The sequence below is a fragment of the Hyperolius riggenbachi genome, chromosome 5 (genome assembly GCF_040937935.1).
Source record: "Hyperolius riggenbachi isolate aHypRig1 chromosome 5, aHypRig1.pri, whole genome shotgun sequence".
NCBI lineage: Eukaryota > Metazoa > Chordata > Amphibia > Anura > Hyperoliidae > Hyperolius > Hyperolius riggenbachi.
Window position 1 is genome coordinate 384,829,207 of NC_090650.1, and position 19,308 is coordinate 384,848,514.

The window sequence follows — 19,308 nt, forward strand, 5'->3', positions numbered from 1 at the left end:
AAATGTGACAGTCAGTCCTATCACTGTCTATCACATTTCCTCGATAAAGGGGACCCTCTAATGCCCCAAAAGGATAGTTGGAGTGGCGGTCATGTGCCTATTTAACATTATCCTGGAACAATAAAATCTCTGGTTCCTGTTAACCTCTACTTTTGATATGTGGATTTTGTTAGCTACAAGATCCAGCACCAACCGGTATCTTGCTAAAGGACTGCAATCCTTTGGAATCGATTTAATGGTGTGCGCCCAACTTAGGACAAATATCGCAAAAAAAGAAAAAAAAAGTTGGGTTCTCTCCGAGTAAAATGCACTATAAACTTCTTCTTTTCTATGTTGCTGCTAAGCGAACCCAAGCTGGTTAAAAAAAAGATACTTACCTAGGTAGAGGGAAGCCTCTGGAAAACAAAGAAAACCCTGAGAATCCCCCATGAAGAGATGGACTGGCCCAAAACCTCTCAGTTCTGTTGAATTTTAACTGCCTACTTTTTTTGCGATAGTGGTCCTTTAAACAACCTGAACAAATTACATGGAGAATATCAATCATTTCTTGATGTCTCTTCTGTTTTTTTACTTCTCACTTTGCAATGTATTCATTTATTTTTTTCCTCCTTTTTGCCAAAGTTCCTCTAACGTTTTTGTTTCAGGTTGGTTCAGGTTTGCTTTAAGGGCAGTTTTCTCTATTGACTGCACTTTATAAAAAACGTATTACTTACCCCGTTATCCTGTTCTTCCTTTAGTGCCATTGCATTCCTAGAAGCAACAGTATGTATAAAGTTCGGTCAGGACCTTTTCTCCAAAACCCATTTGCTGTATGTGGCGCTGTGGCTTCTCTGTGTGGTAAGTCAACATATTTATTTTCAACTTCATCTCAGCAAACTCCAAAAAATAGCTCCCTAACTTTAGACCTTTTTGTGCAGGAATATGTGTATATTTAAGTATAAGTTGACCATATAAACAAGTATACCTGTATTCCCTTCAACACAGTGACCAAGCAGCTCGGGGTGACCCAAAACCACAAGGAGAGTATAGGGGACTAAAAGAGACCAAAAAGCCCTCCTACTAAAAAGCAATGCTTAGGTTGGTTTGCCTTCTATAAACAGAAGGAATTTACAATAAATCAGCTTTGAATGAATATCTGTGATTACCCACAATGCACCGCTACTAAATATGCAAATTTTCTCTATACTCCTGAAAGCCAGGCTAGCATCCAGAACTGCTGGTGTCTAGCAAGCCTATAGCTTAAATTTTGCAGAGCCACATTAACCCCACATGCCGACAGTCTGTTTCGGACTTTTGATCTTCATCAGTGCATGGCAGGGATTGATTGGCGGGGTTCCCTTCAATAACTGTAGTCATGTTCCTCAACAACAAGCATGTTCCATTTTCTCCTACATCTATTGCCACGCTTCACCAGTGGAGCCACTTTTCCTCCAGTTTAACGAGACAAAAATATCCACAAGTGTAATATATGAATTAATAAAGTACATGTCGATAATTGATAGCAAGGCAACAACATCGATTTGTTTTGGGTCAGAGACCCATCTACAGGCCTTTAATTTATACAGTGATAATCTGAACGAGCTAGAAACATGGGAATCTTCATCTGGACAAGAATAAAGCCGGCAAATACCAGACCACCTGTCGTGGCGTCCTGCTTCTATGCGGCTCAATCCTTGTCTCTGTATATGGTGGTATTTCCTGGCTTTATTCTTGTCCAGATATTACAGTATATGAGCCTAATCCCTGTCGCAACCTGTGGTCTTTGAGAAAGCAACCAGCGAACCAATTGTCAGACCGGGGAGGGGTCTCTGTGGTTGGTGACATCCAGGACGGGTGATGTACATTTCTATGCTGTGAACTGTCTTTTTGCATCATGATTAAATTTTGGTACGGGAAGTAGCTTGTGCCCATGTGGATTTGTCTTGAGTTTGTATATTATACTATTACAGTGGTGTAGGTGGTTCACCAACAGGGTTTATATATAATTTTTGGATTCTCCCAATTACAGTCACACCCCCAAATATTGTTCACAGAGTTTCCATAACCCACAGGTATTGTCACCAATGTACCCCCCAACAAGTATCCCTCCTGCTGCTACCCACATACAGAGCGGAGCCCAGAAACATTGGGTGTTTCATAGTTTCATAGCCCTGTGACCTGAAAGTGCAGAGCAGTGCATATCAGCCAGATGCAATACTTTTAAACCTACAAAGCTTTTATCAACGAGCTCTGTAACAATCGTTTCACAGAGGCGCTTGGCTTGTTTATGTTCCTCCTTGATTTTCCCTGATGAAGCACATTATACCTGTGAAACGCATCACACAGTGTAGTGTATAATAGTTATTTTTATTTGACATTGCAAGCACAAAGATATCAGTTGATCCACCTAGTACATCAGTTGGGGCTGCTGTACACATGCCGGTTTATTGGCGCAGCCGGTTGATAACAGCCACCTTAGCCGACTTTCATCTAGGGTGTGTATGGGCCTTAACACTAACCCTACCTTTGGCACTCAAGTGACCACAACACCAATTAGCTTGTCTAAGTAGACTCTGTAGTGGCCGATCGGCTACTACTAGCAGATCGACTAGCTTCGCATCAAGCCCATCTTACCTCCATGACACCCAAATACCAATATTTTCCATTGGCGTCTATTGACACCTGCCAAACCTGGCACCCAAATTAACCAATCTACCTGCTAACGCTGCTCTCTTCTGTGGTGTACAGGTGCAAGGTGAGCAGGGTCAGCTCTTTGTGTACAGATAATAATTGGCTCCCCCTCCCAGCTCCTCCCTGGCTACCTCCTGTGAGTGATGATGTAATAGAGGGAGGAGTTTGGACCACCAATACACTGCTGTTTTACTGAGGCAAGCAGGATCTGACATTTATATGAGAAATCAGTACTGCAAATTCTGTGTCTCAAAAATGAAAGGAAACCAGAGGGGAGTAAGCATAAAAGACAATTGGAGAAAATGGTCCCACTGATGTCTCAAAGGTAACAAGTTAGCACTCTCGCCTTGCAGCGCTGGGTCCCCAGTTCGAATCCCAGCCAGGGCACCATCTGCAAGGAGTTTGTATGTTCTCCTGTGTCTGTGTGGGTTTCCTCCGGGTACTCCAGTTTCCTCCCACATCCCAAAAACATATAGATAAGTTAATTGGTTCACCCCTAAATTGGCCCTAGACTACAGTACTTACACTACATAATACATACATAGACATATGATAATAGTAGGGATTACCGTAGATTGTGAGCTCCTTTGAGGGACAGTTAGTGACAATATATTTATTGTACAGCGCTGCGTAAGATGTCGGCGCTATATAAATACTAAATAATAATACTAATTAAAGACATATCCTCATACAGTTAAAAGTGACATGTTTCGGACCTATGCTATGATTAAGGACCAAGGTCCGAAACATGTCAGCATTGTGCTTTTAACTATCCTGGCTGCCCGGGATCCAGCACTGTCTCATAGTGCAGAGTGAGCGGTAATCCTTGCTTTTCATTTTACTGGCTAAGCATAAAAGATTTATACAAACCTGTGTAAATCTCTCCAGCCACTGGAGAGATACGTAGAGGGCGCACTTCTCTTACGCAGACTGGCTGCGACTGGCTGAGGTGACGGGACCCAGTATCGGAGCTGCAGGAAAACTGAGGACGGCAACGTTGGAGAGATCCGTGCAGATGGGGCAGGAGGAAGCTCCAGGTATGTATACATCTTTTATGCTTACTCAGCTCTGGTACACTTGAAGCCTTTAAACTGAAAATAAAAATGTAAGACTCTGTTCTATGTTGCCGATGTATTATTTACCATTAGCACGACAGACACAATTATCTCACAAGTGTATTTTCACTTTGGGTTTGCTTTAGAGTGTAACTGTCGGGCATAAAATCAAAAATCAATTCTTTATTTTTATCTGGTAAACAAGTAATAAGGATGCTAACCAGGTGATCCAAAAGTTAAAATCATTACTTTTCTTGCTGATAAATGATCATTCCCCAGTTTACCTGACTCTTATTTGGTACTTGCAAGGCATGCTGGGTTGTCCTTTTTTGCTTCTGTACATTAGTTTAGTCTGAGGGGAAATAAAGAAGCAAAAAAAGACAACCCAGCATGCCCTGCGACTTTCTTTTTGCGGCAACGTACCAAATAAGAGTCAGGTAAACTGGGGAATGATCATTTATAAACAAGAAAAGTAATAGTGATTTTAACTTTTGGATTGCCTGATTAGCATCCTTATTACTTGTTTACAAGAAAAAAGTAAAGAATTGATTTTTGATTTTATGCCCGACAGTTACACTTTAAGTTCTGTTTTCTGCATGATGTCCTTCCCCAGATGGCTTTAATTTTTTTTACTTTTGTGCAACTAAGTTGTGATCAATGAAAAGTATGAACATGGGGTTGGGAAACATAATGGGTGTATATGGAAGTCTTTGTGTATTGTCACTTACTTTTATATGTAAGTTTCTAATCCCCTAGTTCTATTGTCTGTGTTGCTTGCAGGCACTTACCACATTCCTCTGCCTGTACGGAATGGTGTGGTACGCCGATCACTGCGGACCGAGACAGAAGGTAATGCTTTCCCCGATACATCCATAAACACTTATTCCACAGCTGCAGTTTGCCTAATCTGGATGAAAGTGGGAAAAGACCGCATGACTCCAGAGTCCACTGAAAATACCCTTGCTTCTCAGGGGACTTTATACTGGTTGTGGTTTTCCAAGCCAATCACCATTAAACAGTTTGTGTGGCACTGTATATTTTTGTACACTTTGTTAGTGAGTGAATTTTTTTTTTAAAAAGTCTTTGATCTCAGCACTTTTCAGCAAAGCCCAGGGGCGCCGTCTGCTGTGAAGTGACTGTTTTATTCCACTTTGTACACTTTTACAATCATATTCACCAAAATTGTGGCAAATTAACCAGCATGGTTACCGTGCAACATTCACATGAGAAGCAGACGAGGGGGGGGGACAGGTCGGACCATGCTGATGGCCGTTCCACATCACTCAAGACTAGGGCTGATCAATGAGATGCATTTACGGAGCTTGAATATGAATCCTGCTGAGGTAAAATTCAATTGGTCTGTTTTCAAGCTGCGTACATTTGCATGCAACATTTGCATAATCCTGCATCAACTCAAAATGATTTGCACCTCATTGACCATTACTACTCCGGATGCTTGCTCACGCAGGTGTTCAGATGATAAGCTGAAGTGTCTAGGGTACACTTACACAGGAGTATCTGCCCCTATTTCTGACCACATCACCAATGTGAATTGAAGACAATGGCCTCAATTCACTAAGCTTCACTGCATTCAGTAATGCTGAAAACAGCTGATTTTACTGATTACCTTCCCAAATTCCAATTCTCTCAACCTATAACTGTACGGAAAATTAAAATTACCGACTAGTGAGGTAAATTACTGACTTGTGCGGTAAATACCTCAAGAAATTGCAATACACAAATATTAACGCATTCGGTAAACCAGGCAAATCATGTGTTCGATATTTTTCTCCAGCTCTGACCAGCCGAAAGCTCACTCTCCATGCGGTAATATTGCCAGGCAGCTAATAGAGAGAGCCACACAGCCCTGCCTCTCACGCTGATTTGATCAGACATGGTGGAAGGCGGGTCTTCACTGTAACAGAGCAGGGGAAGGCGACATTTTATGAGGCTTTTCTGCATCTCTTATGATGTGAAAATCTGTATACTGTCATACAGAAGAGCTCCCCCTGGTGGCTGCAGCACATCTAAAGGGATGTTGGAGATGCACTAGACAGAAAACTTCGACTCATACACACAGCTCCCTGCCTCACCACTGACCTGCTCCACAACTGATAAGTGACACTTACCAGGTTAGGGTTAAGAGTTTGAACTGGATCCTCTGGTTAATTGGTAGCCAATGAAGAGCTTGACATAGAGGGGCATCAGAAGAGGAATGAGAAGAAAGATGAAAGAGACGAGCAGCTGCATTCAATACAGATTGGAGAAGTGCCAATCTTTTAGTTGGTAGTCCACAAAGTAGTATGTTACAATAGTCCAGATGAGATATTATAAGAGCATGTATTAACATTTTAGTTGTGTCTTGCTTGAGAAAAGGTCAGCTGCAAGATACTGTATGTTTTTGAGTTTGAGATGACAGGAGCTGGTTAGGGAGTGAATGTGAGGAATAAAAGAGAGGAGTCAAATATTACCCCTAAGCACCGTGCTTTGGTAACTGAAGTTATGGGACATTAACATTTATAGATATTTCAGGCAGAGTGGGGTGGATAGAGATGGTGGAAAAATGATTAGTTCTGTTTTACTCACAACAAGTTTTAAGAAGTGAGAGGACATGAAGGAAGTTATAGCAGACAAGAAGTAAGGAACGCGTGTGAGGAGGGAGTAAGGTCTGGGGCCGCGAGGTACAGTTGTGTATCGTCTGCATATAAGTAGTATTGAAAGCTATATGAGTTGATTAAATTACCAAGACAGTGCATGTAGATGGAAAAAAAGAGGGGACCAAGGACAGAGCCTTGAGGAACCCCGACAGACAAAGCATGAGGAGGAGAGATCAGATCTGAATAAGAGACTGTGTAAGACCTTCCAGAGAGAAACTAAGATAACCAGGAGAGAGCGAGGCCCTTTATGGCTATGGATGAAAGAATCTGTAGGAGTAAGGGGTGGTCAACAGTATCAAATGCTGATGACAGATCAAGAAGGAGGAGTATGGAAAATTGACCAATTAATCCAACTTGCATACGGACTGTTTCAGACTGTCTGGTCCTCATCAGTGCATGGCCTGGATTAATGTGGCGCTATGTGGTAGGACTTTGAATCGAACACTAGGAATCTAGCGCAGGAGATTTGGTCGCAGTCAGTGCCACTATAGACCGTAATAGGAATTACGGCTATAGCGGCGCAAAGTGAGTAACTTCGGCGCCGTTAGAAGACGGAGCTGAAGTTACTTTTAAAACACTGTAATTCAGCCGCCAACAGTAGCTGGAAGCCGAATTGCATCACTCCCCACCATCCACATGGACCTGGAGGGGGAATAGTAATTAACACCGCCGGGAACTTGTGTAGCAGCAGGATAAGCCATATACCGGCTGTACCCTGCGCGCAAGTCTCCGGTGGCGATTTCTCCCTTACGCCTTGAAATACCCAGAGTTACAGATTGCCCAGCAAACTCATGCCGAGTGTCCCCAACCCTTGAGTTGTGGGGAAACACCCCAGGGAGACATCTTGTGGACATTTTTGGCACTGTGAGACTTGCATCTACTACAACAGTTTATTAAAAGCTTTTCTTAATTTGGACAAAGATTTTAGCTACTATCCCTAAAATCAGAGCTGTTACACGAAAGGAAGAAGGAGTGGTTTTATAACTGTGCTTAAAATTGGGGCAACGTCTGAATAAAGAAAAGCTTGGGTTATTTTGCGGGCAATGTATTATGATTTGTTAGTGTATATTTGCAACAATAACTATTGCCGGCAGTAACTATACTGTATACACAAATAGGGTAGAGGTTAGTGATAAAACAGTCGTTTTTACAAACTATTAACCATTAACTAAAAGGTAGACCTTTGACCCGTGTCACTTCCTCTTTCTGTATAGTTCCCAGGAGTCCCTGAGCCATTGTCTAATTCACCTTGGTGATGTGGGTGGAAATAGGAGGGGGATATACCTGTGTAAATGTACCTTAGATACTTTTCTGCTTGTTGCCCTTGCATGAGCAAACGTCCTGAATTACGTGCTGTCAGCATGGTCCAATCTGCAATCACCCCCCTACCCACCTCATTTTCACAGGAAATCTGCATGGTAACCATGCTGTAAAGTTAAGTTGCCAAAATTGTGATTGGAAATGTGTGCAGTGTGGAAGTGTATAAAGGTGTATTGTCGCTTTTCAGTTATATTACCACCTGTTACACAGCACTCCTCTATATATTACAATGCACTTGAAACAAAAAGAAAGAGAAAAACCGAGAGCCCAATATAGTGCAGTAAGTCTAACAATTGTTGGCGAAATAATTAACAGATGTGGATATACTCACAAACACGGGTTACCACATAGGCAACCACTTGAACTGCAGGTGGGGAGTATTAGAACCTGACCCCACTCAGGTTTAAGAAGTCGCTCTCTGTAGATAGAAAGAAGGGGACAGTCCCCTCCACCCAAGGTGGACTATATACTGTGCAAATTTGGACAGAGGCGCCAGGCAGGTTAAAATGATCTAAAAACAACTAAAAAGGAGGAGTACAGGTGGACTTACCTCCTGAAATGATGGACAATCAAGATTGTTCAAATCGCAAATAACAATTTATTTTGGCACTCCGCAACGCGTTTCGCAGGTATAACCCGCTTCATCAGGCAAGGAGTGCAAGCTCAAAAAGGTCCAATAGTGGCAATGCGCTTCTGACAGAGGCGCATTGCCACTATTGGACCTTTTTGAGCTTGCACTCCTTGCCTGATGAAGCGGGTTATACCTGCGAAACGCGTTGCGGAGTGCCAAAATAAATTGTTATTTGCGATTTGAACAATCTTGATTGTCCATCATTTCAGGAGGTAAGTCCACCTGTACTCCTCCTTTTTAGTTGTTTTTAGATCATTTTAACCTGCCTGGCGCCTCTGTCCAAATTTGCACTCTATATATTACAAGTTTGTTGTTGTCCCTAAGTGAGCTGTCAGCTGACCGTATCCATGGCTTACTTGGGAGCTCTGACTTGGGCTGTTATGCTGTTGGGTGGTTGTGGTGGGGTGTTATGTTAATATTGTTTTTCACGGTGCACTGTCAGTTGCACCTCCTGACGAAGCCCATCAGGGTGAAACATGTTGAAGTTTTGTTATGTCACTATATAAATTTGCACCTTAGCTCCTCCAACCGCGTTAATTATCACCCATTGTACTGCTTGATCTTTAAGCATGGCTGTTTAGCAGTGGACTACAGAACTAAGGATCCTGGATTCACTAGTAGTCCATCAACATTAGGGGACTATATACCCCACATGCTAACTGTCCATTACACAGAGGTGGATTCTAAGCATCAATTTTTATATGCAGTTGGTGCTTATTATACACATCATCTGATGCTTCCAATTAGGTGACTATTTGTATATAGGTAGTCCCCGGTTTACCTGAATCTGTTCTTAAGTCGAAACATTGTGCCATCTCTGTCCCCTGTACCTCCTCTGTGCCCCCCTGTGCCTCCAGTGTCCCCCTCTGTCTCACCTCTGCCCTCTGTACCTGCTTATATAAGTTTAAAAGCCATTTTTCTTTGATTTTTTTTTAAAATTGATTTTCTCAAAAACTACAAGTCCAATTTGAACAAAATTTTTTGACTTGTTCCCAAGTCGGGCGTTCGTAAGTCATAGACTACCTGTACACCTTGTATATAATTTGTATTTATTGTGTCTATGTGCGGGCTAGCTTCACCCCTCTCCATACTGACCTTAGGAGAGGTGGGGGATCAGCCCAGACCCACCACACATAGTACACGCTTGTTCTGGGACTGGGCAATATACTTATCAGTTTCAGGTGACTTCACTGAAGCGGACACGGTTTATACAAATAAAGTATTATACTAATGGTACGTTAATAGGGCTGTCCAATTGGACTACTACTTAGCATTTCACTGTGGCGCAGTGGTCAGCACTCTCGCCTTGCAGCGCTGGGTCCCTGGTTCGAATCCCAGCCAGGGCACTATCTGCATGGAGCTTGTATGTTCCCCCTATGCCTGTGTGGGTTTCCTCTGGGCACTCCAGTTTCCTCCTGCATCCCCAAAACATACAGATAAATTAATCGGCTTCCCCTAAATTGACCCTAGACTACAATACATACACTACACAGTGTAGACACATGACTGTGGTTGTGAGCCCATCTGAGGGACAGTTAAGTGACAAGACAATAAATGCTGTACAGCACTGTGGACAATGTTGGCGCTATATAAATACATAATAATGATAATAATAAAATAATAATCACTTTCTGCTAGAAATAACAGTTGAATTGTATTACCTGCAGAATAATTCGGAGTGCGACGATGGCACATACAACACGGATGTCCCCTGGCAACACATAGAAAAAGTTGGTAAGTTATAAGCAGAAATATGCAGTACACTACTCTCTGCTGTCCACATGGTGGCGCTGTGACATAATCTATTGCAGATTTGTCAGTTTCAATAAGAATAAAGGCAAAATCTTCTTTCCATTTAGCTGAGCTTTTGTGCTGGCAGTTCTTTTCACTTTCATAATGTTCTGATAAATGTATTTAAATGGATCTCCAGGAATTGTAAAAAAAAAAAAAAAAACATGTAGCCATCCCCCATCACCCGCAATGTATAGTTTCTATAGCAGCTCATAAGAATAAAGAATTTGAAGTAAGAACCTGCCATTTCATGGATGCTTAAATCCCCTATACATACATAATGAACACAATTTCCTTGAATAACACAAATAAGGAATGAGATGAAACCATGTTTGAGATTTTAAAGGAGAATTTATTCATATTGTAAGGCCTGACAGGTTATGTCCCTAATCAGTCTCTATGCCCCAATCTATTGCCACAGCTCTGAGCCCGGCCCACGTCTTCACCTACAGACAAGCTCCAGCGTGAACAGGACACGTTATTTGCCTCCTGACTACGGTTACCCCCAGGTCTTAACGTGCAAGGCATACAGACTGAAGTAGAGAGGGCAATAACCCACCAGAACCCCAGTGAGGCAGGTAACACAGTTCAATAGTTCATACGTATCACACAGGACCATTACCTTGATTCAGGAGGATGAGGCCCTCAGCGTTGATTGTCAGTAATGACTGATGTATCAGGAACAGGCAGTGAATTGTCCAGGCAGTTTGTGAGAGAGTTCATGCAAGGTCCACATGCAAGGTTATTCAACAGGTAATGGATGATCTAGGTAATATTTGAGAGAATTCACGCAAGGTCTGCATGCAAGGTTATTCAACAGGTAATGGATGATTCAGGTAATATATGAGAGAGTTCATGCAAAGTCTGCATGCAAGGTTATTGAAGCAACAGACAAGGATTAGTTCAAGTATACTTAGAATGTCCAGTCCAGGTAGCATGCAAGAGTATCCAGTAAACAGGCAGTGGTCGGTCTAGGTGGCAGGCAAGGGTATTCAGTGAACAGGCAGAGGTCAGTCCATGCGGCAGGCAAGGGTATTCAGTAAACAGGCAGAGGTCGCTCCAGGTGGCAGGCAAGAGTATCCAGGAATCAAAGCAACGGTTAATAACAGCAGGCAAGAATAGTCAAGAAGGTCAAGATCCAGTAATCTAACAATGTGAGTGCGCACCCAGCAACTAGCCACAGCTATGCTTATCAGGGGAGATGACTGGGAGCACTCTGCAGGTTTTAAATACTGCTTTCAGTGCCCGGCCACACTCTGCACATCCAATTACACAGTAGTACACCTACCTAGATGTCAGCTGACTATTGTTTACATCTGTGGAGGGTGTACTAGGAACGCGCCGTCCACCTATCAGAATTTGTGGCCTGTGTCTGAGCAGCAGTGTCATCAGGGGGGACAAGCACCGAGACCCGGAAGCAACAGATTCTGCCTGCTTCTTGGCGGAAACATCATCAGAAACAGGCAGGCTCCTTATACATCTAGGTGACGATATACCCATTTTAAATTTGTGCCTAAAGTTTTTTTTTTTTTTTTTTTTTTTTTTTTTTTTATATATATAAGTATTTGATAAGTGATGATATCATCCGAAAAAAAGAGTTCAATCTGTTATATGGTGGAGTACCCCTTTGAATTGCTCCCACATTTCACAGCCGCAGGATCGCTGCCCAGCTCCTGTCCTGTGCTGGACTAATCTGAGATGTAGCACTCCCCCTCTATGCCAGAAGGGGGCAGAGCTCTAGCTATGCAACTGTAAGCTTATTTACCAACATTAAGGTATTTAAAGTCCTAGGACAGGGCTACGTTTTATCCTTGCATTTGGTTGCTTTATACAGCACTGTTCTTCTTCAATGCAAATTTTAAATGGCAACAATTTAATTTTCGCCTTTTTCAGCAGTTTTTTCAGCAGTTCATTGGTGCCTGTTTTCTGTTCCACCGAGGTCTCCACCTTGTCTCTAAACATTATAAAAATACATTTTCCCTCTTATTAGTGAAGTATGCTTCAATTTATTTAATGTCTTTTTTATTTATAGAGAAAATAGGATTTAGCCACTTTCCGGATCCCTGCTACGTATATCTATGTACCTGTATATCTCGCTTGCGGACCAGGGGCGTAGATATATGTATTTCTTTCTTACTGCCGCAGTTCGCGATCGCCACACCGTTTCCTTTCACCTTCATTGCAATCACGCCATTCAGTGATCAGTTAATGGGAAACAGCTGTTCCCAAACCCAATCACAGTGCCTGTGATAAAATGAAAGCCAGCGTCAGTGTCACACTTGCTACCCCGACCCCTGTAAAAAAAAAAAAAGTGTCTGCCATCTTGTGGCCAAAAAGTAAAAATACACCACCCACACACTGTTATGTATAAAATTGCATACATTTTGTAAAAAAATAAAACAAGACACCATTTAAAAAAATTACATAAATATTGACCTTATGAACTTTTTAATATGTATGTCATAGGGTATATTGCTTTTATTTTGCAAATAAAGGCTTGTAATTGATATAATATTAAAAATCACTAAACTGAAAAAATACACCTTTATTTCCAGATAAAATATTATCACTATACGATACATTATTATATACTAGGGACACAATTTCAACGTTGTAATAGCCGGGAGAAATGGGCAAATAAAACGTGTGGGTTTTATCTATTGTAGCACATTTTATTTTAAAACTATAATGGATGAAAACTGATAAATAATTTTTTTCCCTTTAAAATGCAAATAAAATAAAATAATTCTTATCAAAAAGTACCACCGAAAGAAATCCTAATTTGTGGGGGAAAAAACATATATATATATATATATATATATATATATATATATATATATATATATATATATATATATATATATATATATATATATATATATATATATATATATATATATATATATATATATATATATATATATATATATATATATATATATATATATATATATATATATATATATATATATATATAATTTTGGTGTAATAAGTAACAATAAAGTTATTGGCAAATGAATAGGAGGTGCGTGATGTGAAAATTGCTCTGGTTTTAAGGGGAAAACACCTGTGGTTGGGTTCCCTAACCTAAGAGGATAAGCTGTCTTAGGTGATCACAGAGGTATGTTCATGCTGGATCCACATTCCTCTGTACGATCTCTTTTTCTCTCATTGTCCCTCCCAGTCCTTTTAAACCATCCTTGCGAAATTCTAACAGGAAGAGGCAGGTGTGCTGAGATGTTTCCTCTTATCACCCTCCCACTCCCTCGGCTTGAAGGGAGTAAATTGGGTGAGGAAGAGGAGTAAATGGGAGGGTGATAGGAGGGAACATCACTGCAAGCCTGCCTCTTCCTGTCTGAAAAATTGACTTTAGCCGTGAGTCAATTTTTTTGAAGGAGTGATTACAGAGACCAGGAGGGACAAGGAGAGGAAGGTAGAACGCTCAGAGCTATGTGGATCCAGCATGGACACACCTTTGTTTTTTTGGTTTTAGGTTTTCTTTCAGGTCAGACGAAGCAGGAAATTTGGGTGCCCGCTATGAGGAGTTATTTATGAGGAGACGTTGGCACCAAAATTTCACAGTATAGCCGCAATTTATAATACCGCCTATGGCGGAGCCCTAACACTATGCTAATTGGGGTGGATGAGCGGGGGTCAGGTTAAGGTCAGGCGTGGAGGGTGGCGGTTAAGGTTAGGAAAGGAGGGGTGTTTTTAAGGGTTAGGAGTGGGGGCAGTTAAGGAAAGAAATTCCAACTATAAAACACTTTCCCAGCAGAAAATGGCTTCTGAGAGCAGGAAAGGGATAAAAAGGGAAACTTCTTATCAGTGAGGGTCACACTGTAGTCACAACTGAGTCAGCAACTTACATACCTGATATTTAACTCTTTCCTGCAGAGAAAGAAAAAAGGAACACAGCATAGTTATTCTTGTGCTAGGCACTGTACATACACATGTCTATCTCATCATGTCACATGTCACTTCGGGTATACTTTAACCCCCTTGCCGTTCCAATTATGTCGGCAAGGGGGCGGCGCAGCATCCCCCTACCTACTCCGATCGCCGCCGGCACTCTTTGCAAGCAGGAAATCCCGTTCAGAAAGGGATTTCCTGCTCGGCTTCCCCAGGGACCTCAGAGGGAATCCCAGTCCACCCCTCAGCGCTGCCTGCCATTGATTAGCCAGGCTGCGCAAAGGGTCTGGAGGGGGGGGGCGTGGCGGGTAGTGGCGAATTGGCGGCGGGCGGCGGCGATCGAGATATGCACGCAGCAAAGTGCTAGCTGTGTGCAATAAAAAAAATTGTGAAAATTGGCCCAGCGGGGCCTGAGAAATTCTCCTGCGCAGGTTACCCGGCGCTGAGCTCGGGATAACCGGCAAGGAAGTTAAATAACCACATCTAGGCCACCTTTTTGTAAATGGTTTCGCGAGTTTCCTGCTTCCCCATTAGTACCCTTCTTTTTTAGTACTACTCCCATTAGTACCTCTCTTATGGTACTCCCCTCGTTGGTCCCTCTTTCAAAGCTTGCTCATTAGTACCCCTCATTGGTACTTCCTGTTAGTACCCTCCATATAGTTATCCCCAATGTATGCCCCTTATATAGTACTTCCCCATTAATGCTCTCCTCCAAAGTGCCCCCTTCCTATGCAGGGCTAGCAGCAAAGCGTGTTTTATAGTTTCCACACTCCATGCTTCTCCCGACACCCCATCTCCACCATCTTTTGAGCCTACTTTACTACCTGCACACCATGTCACTTGGCCATGATGCTGGGTGTTGAGCAGAGCAGATGCAAGGACTGACCTATGCTGTTCTGCAAGAGGAAGGGAGATCTTGCTTTGCAGGCCTCATGGTCTGAAAACGACCTCCTTTCTGAGAAATGTAAAAAATGCGCTTTTGCACTTTTACGCTACTGACAATAATTTTTCCCCGCAGAAGCCCCTCAGAAACACGAAGCCCACACATCTTCCAGAAGAAAGAACCGCAGAGGAAAAGTAACAAACGGCCTCAGTAAGAAATAAGCAGGATGCTGCCTGGCAGAAGTCATAGTACACATTTGGAGGCTGCATCTGGTGATGGACACTAATATATACTGTGGTCATCCACACAGAACATGGAGAAGGCACAAGGACAGAATCTGATCATTGGCGGAGCTCTACCAAATCCTTCGTGTTAGACACAACGAAGCTGAAAGTCCCCATACTATTCACCTTTCTTACCATTGTGACACTGGAGCCTATTGGAATTTCTGTCACCTGCGCCTGAGGTTCCATGTATGTCCTTCAGCTACCGTACCAGACAGCCGAGGCAGGACTGCTGCCTCTGACCTACAGACTTTCTTTGTCATATGCTGCTTGATTTTGACAATATGCTTCTCTCTCACCTCCTGCTTACACTGATTACCGCTATCTGTCCCACTCCTCAAGCCTGCATATGTTTATTATTATGTACCGTGTGATTTATTCTTGCTTGTTATGTATATGTGTTGGACTCATTATTTTGAAAAGGAATGGCCACATTCAGCATTCAATGGTTATGATTTTGGATGTGTAATGTTAAAAGAAATATCGCCTCCGAGATTAGCTTATTTTTTATTTTATTTTTTGGTCCATTGGCGCCCTCTTGCTGATGGGCAGCCCAAAAAGCTTTACAAGGCTTGGTTGTTCATCAGCAGGTAGAGGGCGTGCTTGTGCATACTTTGATCTGGGGGCCTGTTCAGTAAAGCCTGTTGTAGAGATTAGATACATGTTTGTGTTGCAAAGCCCAATCTGACCATGCATCTGCACAGAGATGTGCTTGGGCTTGACATTTCCTACAGTATGAACTAAATCCCTGCAGCTCACTCTTGGGCTTCACAGTAATGAGGAGCAGTAGATGTACCACCAAAGTGGAATCCACTAGAACAGGGCTGTCCAACTGGCGGCCCATGGGCCCTGGGTCTCATTCACTTGCCTGGACTATTTTTTTGTGTCTGGCTTTTTTTGAATCCGATCCCCAAAGCCAGAACATTGATGCGACTGCCCCCTCCAGCCGAAACATAGACACACACCCTGCCCATGAAGTTAGACAGCACTGCACTAGCAGATAGCTGAAATAATTCACTGTGGCTCATTGATATTCTCCTGAACAGGGTCAGCTATAAAGCGCAGGTAAACTCCATGCAGACATAATATTATAGCCCGATTCATACAAAAACAATTAGCTATCTAATGTTTGTATATTTATGTTTTTTAGGTGTGAAGGGTGATTGTCAGCAGAATGCAGCATTCCATAGTAGGTTAGTTTTATGGTTTAGATTAGGGTTAGGGTACGTTTTAAGGTGAGGGAATAAAGTGCCCCATGGGTACTTGCATTGGGAGAGGGAAGCCTCTTGATCCTCCAGAGGTTTCCCCCAACCAGGCCATTCCAGGCTGTCCCCACCACTCTAGGGCTTGTTGATGGCCTCTGCAGATGCACAGATCCATTAGGGATTTGGCAAAAATAGCCAAACTCATGCACAAGCCATCTACGGAGTAGCAGGTACCTGATCAGGCTCTGCTATTTCCGATAAATTCTGTGCAGGTCTGTGCTACTGCACAGGTGCAGTGTGGATCCAGGCCTCTGGGGTCCATGCTGGAATGGCTTGGTGGAGGAAGATGGTAGGAAGCCTCTAGAGGACCAATAGGCTTCCCCATCCCAAGATAAGTGTCACATTTTCTTTCCCTACATCTCACAGGTTTTAAGGTACTTATCGACAATACAACTTGATTAATCTTGAGGGTACAAGCTTACCAAATCCAGTGTTCTCCTCAGAATTTTCCAGCAGGGTGGCATGATAAAGTAGCCAGATGGGGCGACAGGGCAATGCAGGGCCTGTGCTTCTTTGCGCAACTCTGCTTACAGCACATTAGGAGGTGAGCTGATGATAGCCGGGTGCTGGCAAAAATAATCTGGGTCAAACACTCGAATAAAAGAGCCCGGGGAGAACACTGAACACTGGGAGAGCCTGGGGAGAACACTGAAATCTAACGAATAGGAGAGCAAAGTGAGTGAGTTTACTTTAAACTGATACTTTAGGTGGTTCCTTATATTACATAGCTGTGGCAAGATTGTACAATCAAGACTGAATCATTGATGGACACATTTCGAATTAAGTTTAAGGAAAGAGAATTTTATTTGGACGAAGACTAGATGTAATAAAGTGAGTTGGTTAGGATTAAGTAAATGACAGGGGGTGCAATGATAAAACCGTGTCACATAGCCTAGATAGTATACAAAAGCTAGTCATATATTTATATAACACTCCCCTCATCCCTGGCAGAGTCAGCTCTGAAGAACAGCTGGTATCTTTCCAGAGAAATCTTACAATCTGGCCACATATAAATAGGTTGAGTAACGATCATCTGATTATACCAGCCTTTAGGACCACTTGGATTTTTTATTGTCCTCTATCTCCCTGTTGAGGCTTTTCCTTACTTTCTGAGCTAGTGGTAGGTGTTCTCAGTTCATGCTATAGTTACAGAGGAAAAGAGCCCTTTCTTGTACCGAGAGGTAAAGTTGGATCTACTGCAAAGTGTTTATCTCTGTTCTTCACTACCTGAATCCATGACACAAAGATTCCTGTTATAGTCCTGTGTGTCGTTGGGGCAGGAAGTGAGGTGTTTTCTCCCTAACAGCTAGTAAAAAGCAGCTTTTGAAATCTGGCCACTATGAGGTAGTTGCTCTGCCTGCCTTCCCATAATCCTTTGCACAGCCTTTCTGAATAAGCCCGTTCTGATATCCCCAAGCTGCAAAGTGTGCATGTGGCATTGTTTTATCTAATGGTATTTTACATGAATTTTTACATAGATGAGTGAACGCAACGCACAATTGGGTAAGAGGAAAGCTTTTGACATTCTTCCACAACTGTGTTTTTCAGTCTGTTTTACAAAAATACATTATACAGTGTGTTAAAAGTGATCTCTCTCATAATGGTGTTATCAGACTGTTTAATAAGAACATACAGACTGCACTGACTGTGCCAAGGGCGTCAACTCGAAAACAGCCAATCCGGTCTCAACGCCTTCTGGCTGACTACATTAAAATTAAGTTTTGGCTGTGAGTTTCTGTATTATGCAGTCATTGCAATTGCCACTGCCTTATTAAATAAGCCTGTTTTGTGTTGTAATGTGTTATTCACTTTATTTAAGTTTATGGCCATGATGTTTGTTATTTGCTTTGTGTACGTTATTACAATTTGTGCTGGTCTGTTATCATTTCCTCCAACTCTGGTGAGCAGGATGTTAGGAGAAATCGTAACATGAATGCCAAAAGACACTCCAGACGGAGATATATTTGGAGCAATCAGCAGAGGGTTGAAAATTGCTGTTTTTCATTAATGGGAGGAGAGACAGCGCCTGTAACCTCTACTACTTGTCTGCAGACAAGAGTTTTCTGACCTCACCAAGGTACAAAATAAACCATAATTGGAAAACAAATTGGTGTAGATTCTGTCTCTGTACTTTTATTTGTACATGTACTCCGCTATGTCTGAAAGGCGCAAATAGAGAGATGATTGAGAGCCCTTGGTAGTGTAGTGCAGGGGTGGGCAAACTTTCCGACATGATGGCCACATTGGGTTCTCAAGTTTGACTGGAGGGCCATAACAGAAGAGAAGAGCGGCGTGCAAAGTCACAAAAAAATGGATGTGGCCATAACAGAGTGTGGGCGGAGTTAACTGTACTTTAACATTGTAACGCAAAGACAGCGGGCCCAAGTTTTCTCCCAAACCACAGCCAAAGTAACCCTAAAGGTTACTGTACAATGTTACCCCGACCCCCCCCCCCCCCCCCCAGCCCACAAACAACAAAGGCCCAGGGACAGCAGGCAAGACAGTAAGACGTAATGCGGGCAGTGTTTCACCAGAAAATGCACATAATAGCGCAGCCTTTGTCCAGAAAATGCATGTAATGCGGACAGTGTTTCACCAGAAATTACACATAATGCAGGCGATGGTTCAGCAGAAAATACACCTAATGTGGGCAGCATTTCACCAGAAAATACACTTAAAGGATACCCGAGGGGATATGTGACATGAGGTAGACATGTGTATGTACAGTACCTAGCACACAAATAACTGCTGTATTCCTTTTTTTTTTTCTGCCTGAAAGAGTACATCAGGTATGTAAGTGACAGTTCCTGTCTGAGTCGGGACTGGGTCAGACTAGAGTGTGA

General features: G+C 42.5%; 1 protein-coding gene across 3 annotated transcripts in view; it reads left to right on the top strand.

The window, feature by feature from the left end:
• PTDSS1 (phosphatidylserine synthase 1) overlaps positions 1 to 18,572 on the top strand; it is a 128,516-nt gene extending 109,944 nt beyond the window's left edge. For all 3 annotated transcript variants that reach the window (XM_068237693.1, XM_068237692.1, XM_068237694.1), the window contains 4 exons: positions 738 to 837; positions 4,506 to 4,574; positions 10,001 to 10,067; positions 15,052 to 18,572. In XM_068237693.1, the coding sequence (XP_068093794.1) occupies positions 738 to 837; positions 4,506 to 4,574; positions 10,001 to 10,067; positions 15,052 to 15,137 (322 nt within the window). In that variant the 3' untranslated portion in view covers positions 15,138 to 18,572. The remainder of the gene's footprint in view (positions 1 to 737; positions 838 to 4,505; positions 4,575 to 10,000; positions 10,068 to 15,051) is intronic.
• The last annotated feature ends 736 nt before the right edge of the window (positions 18,573 to 19,308 follow it).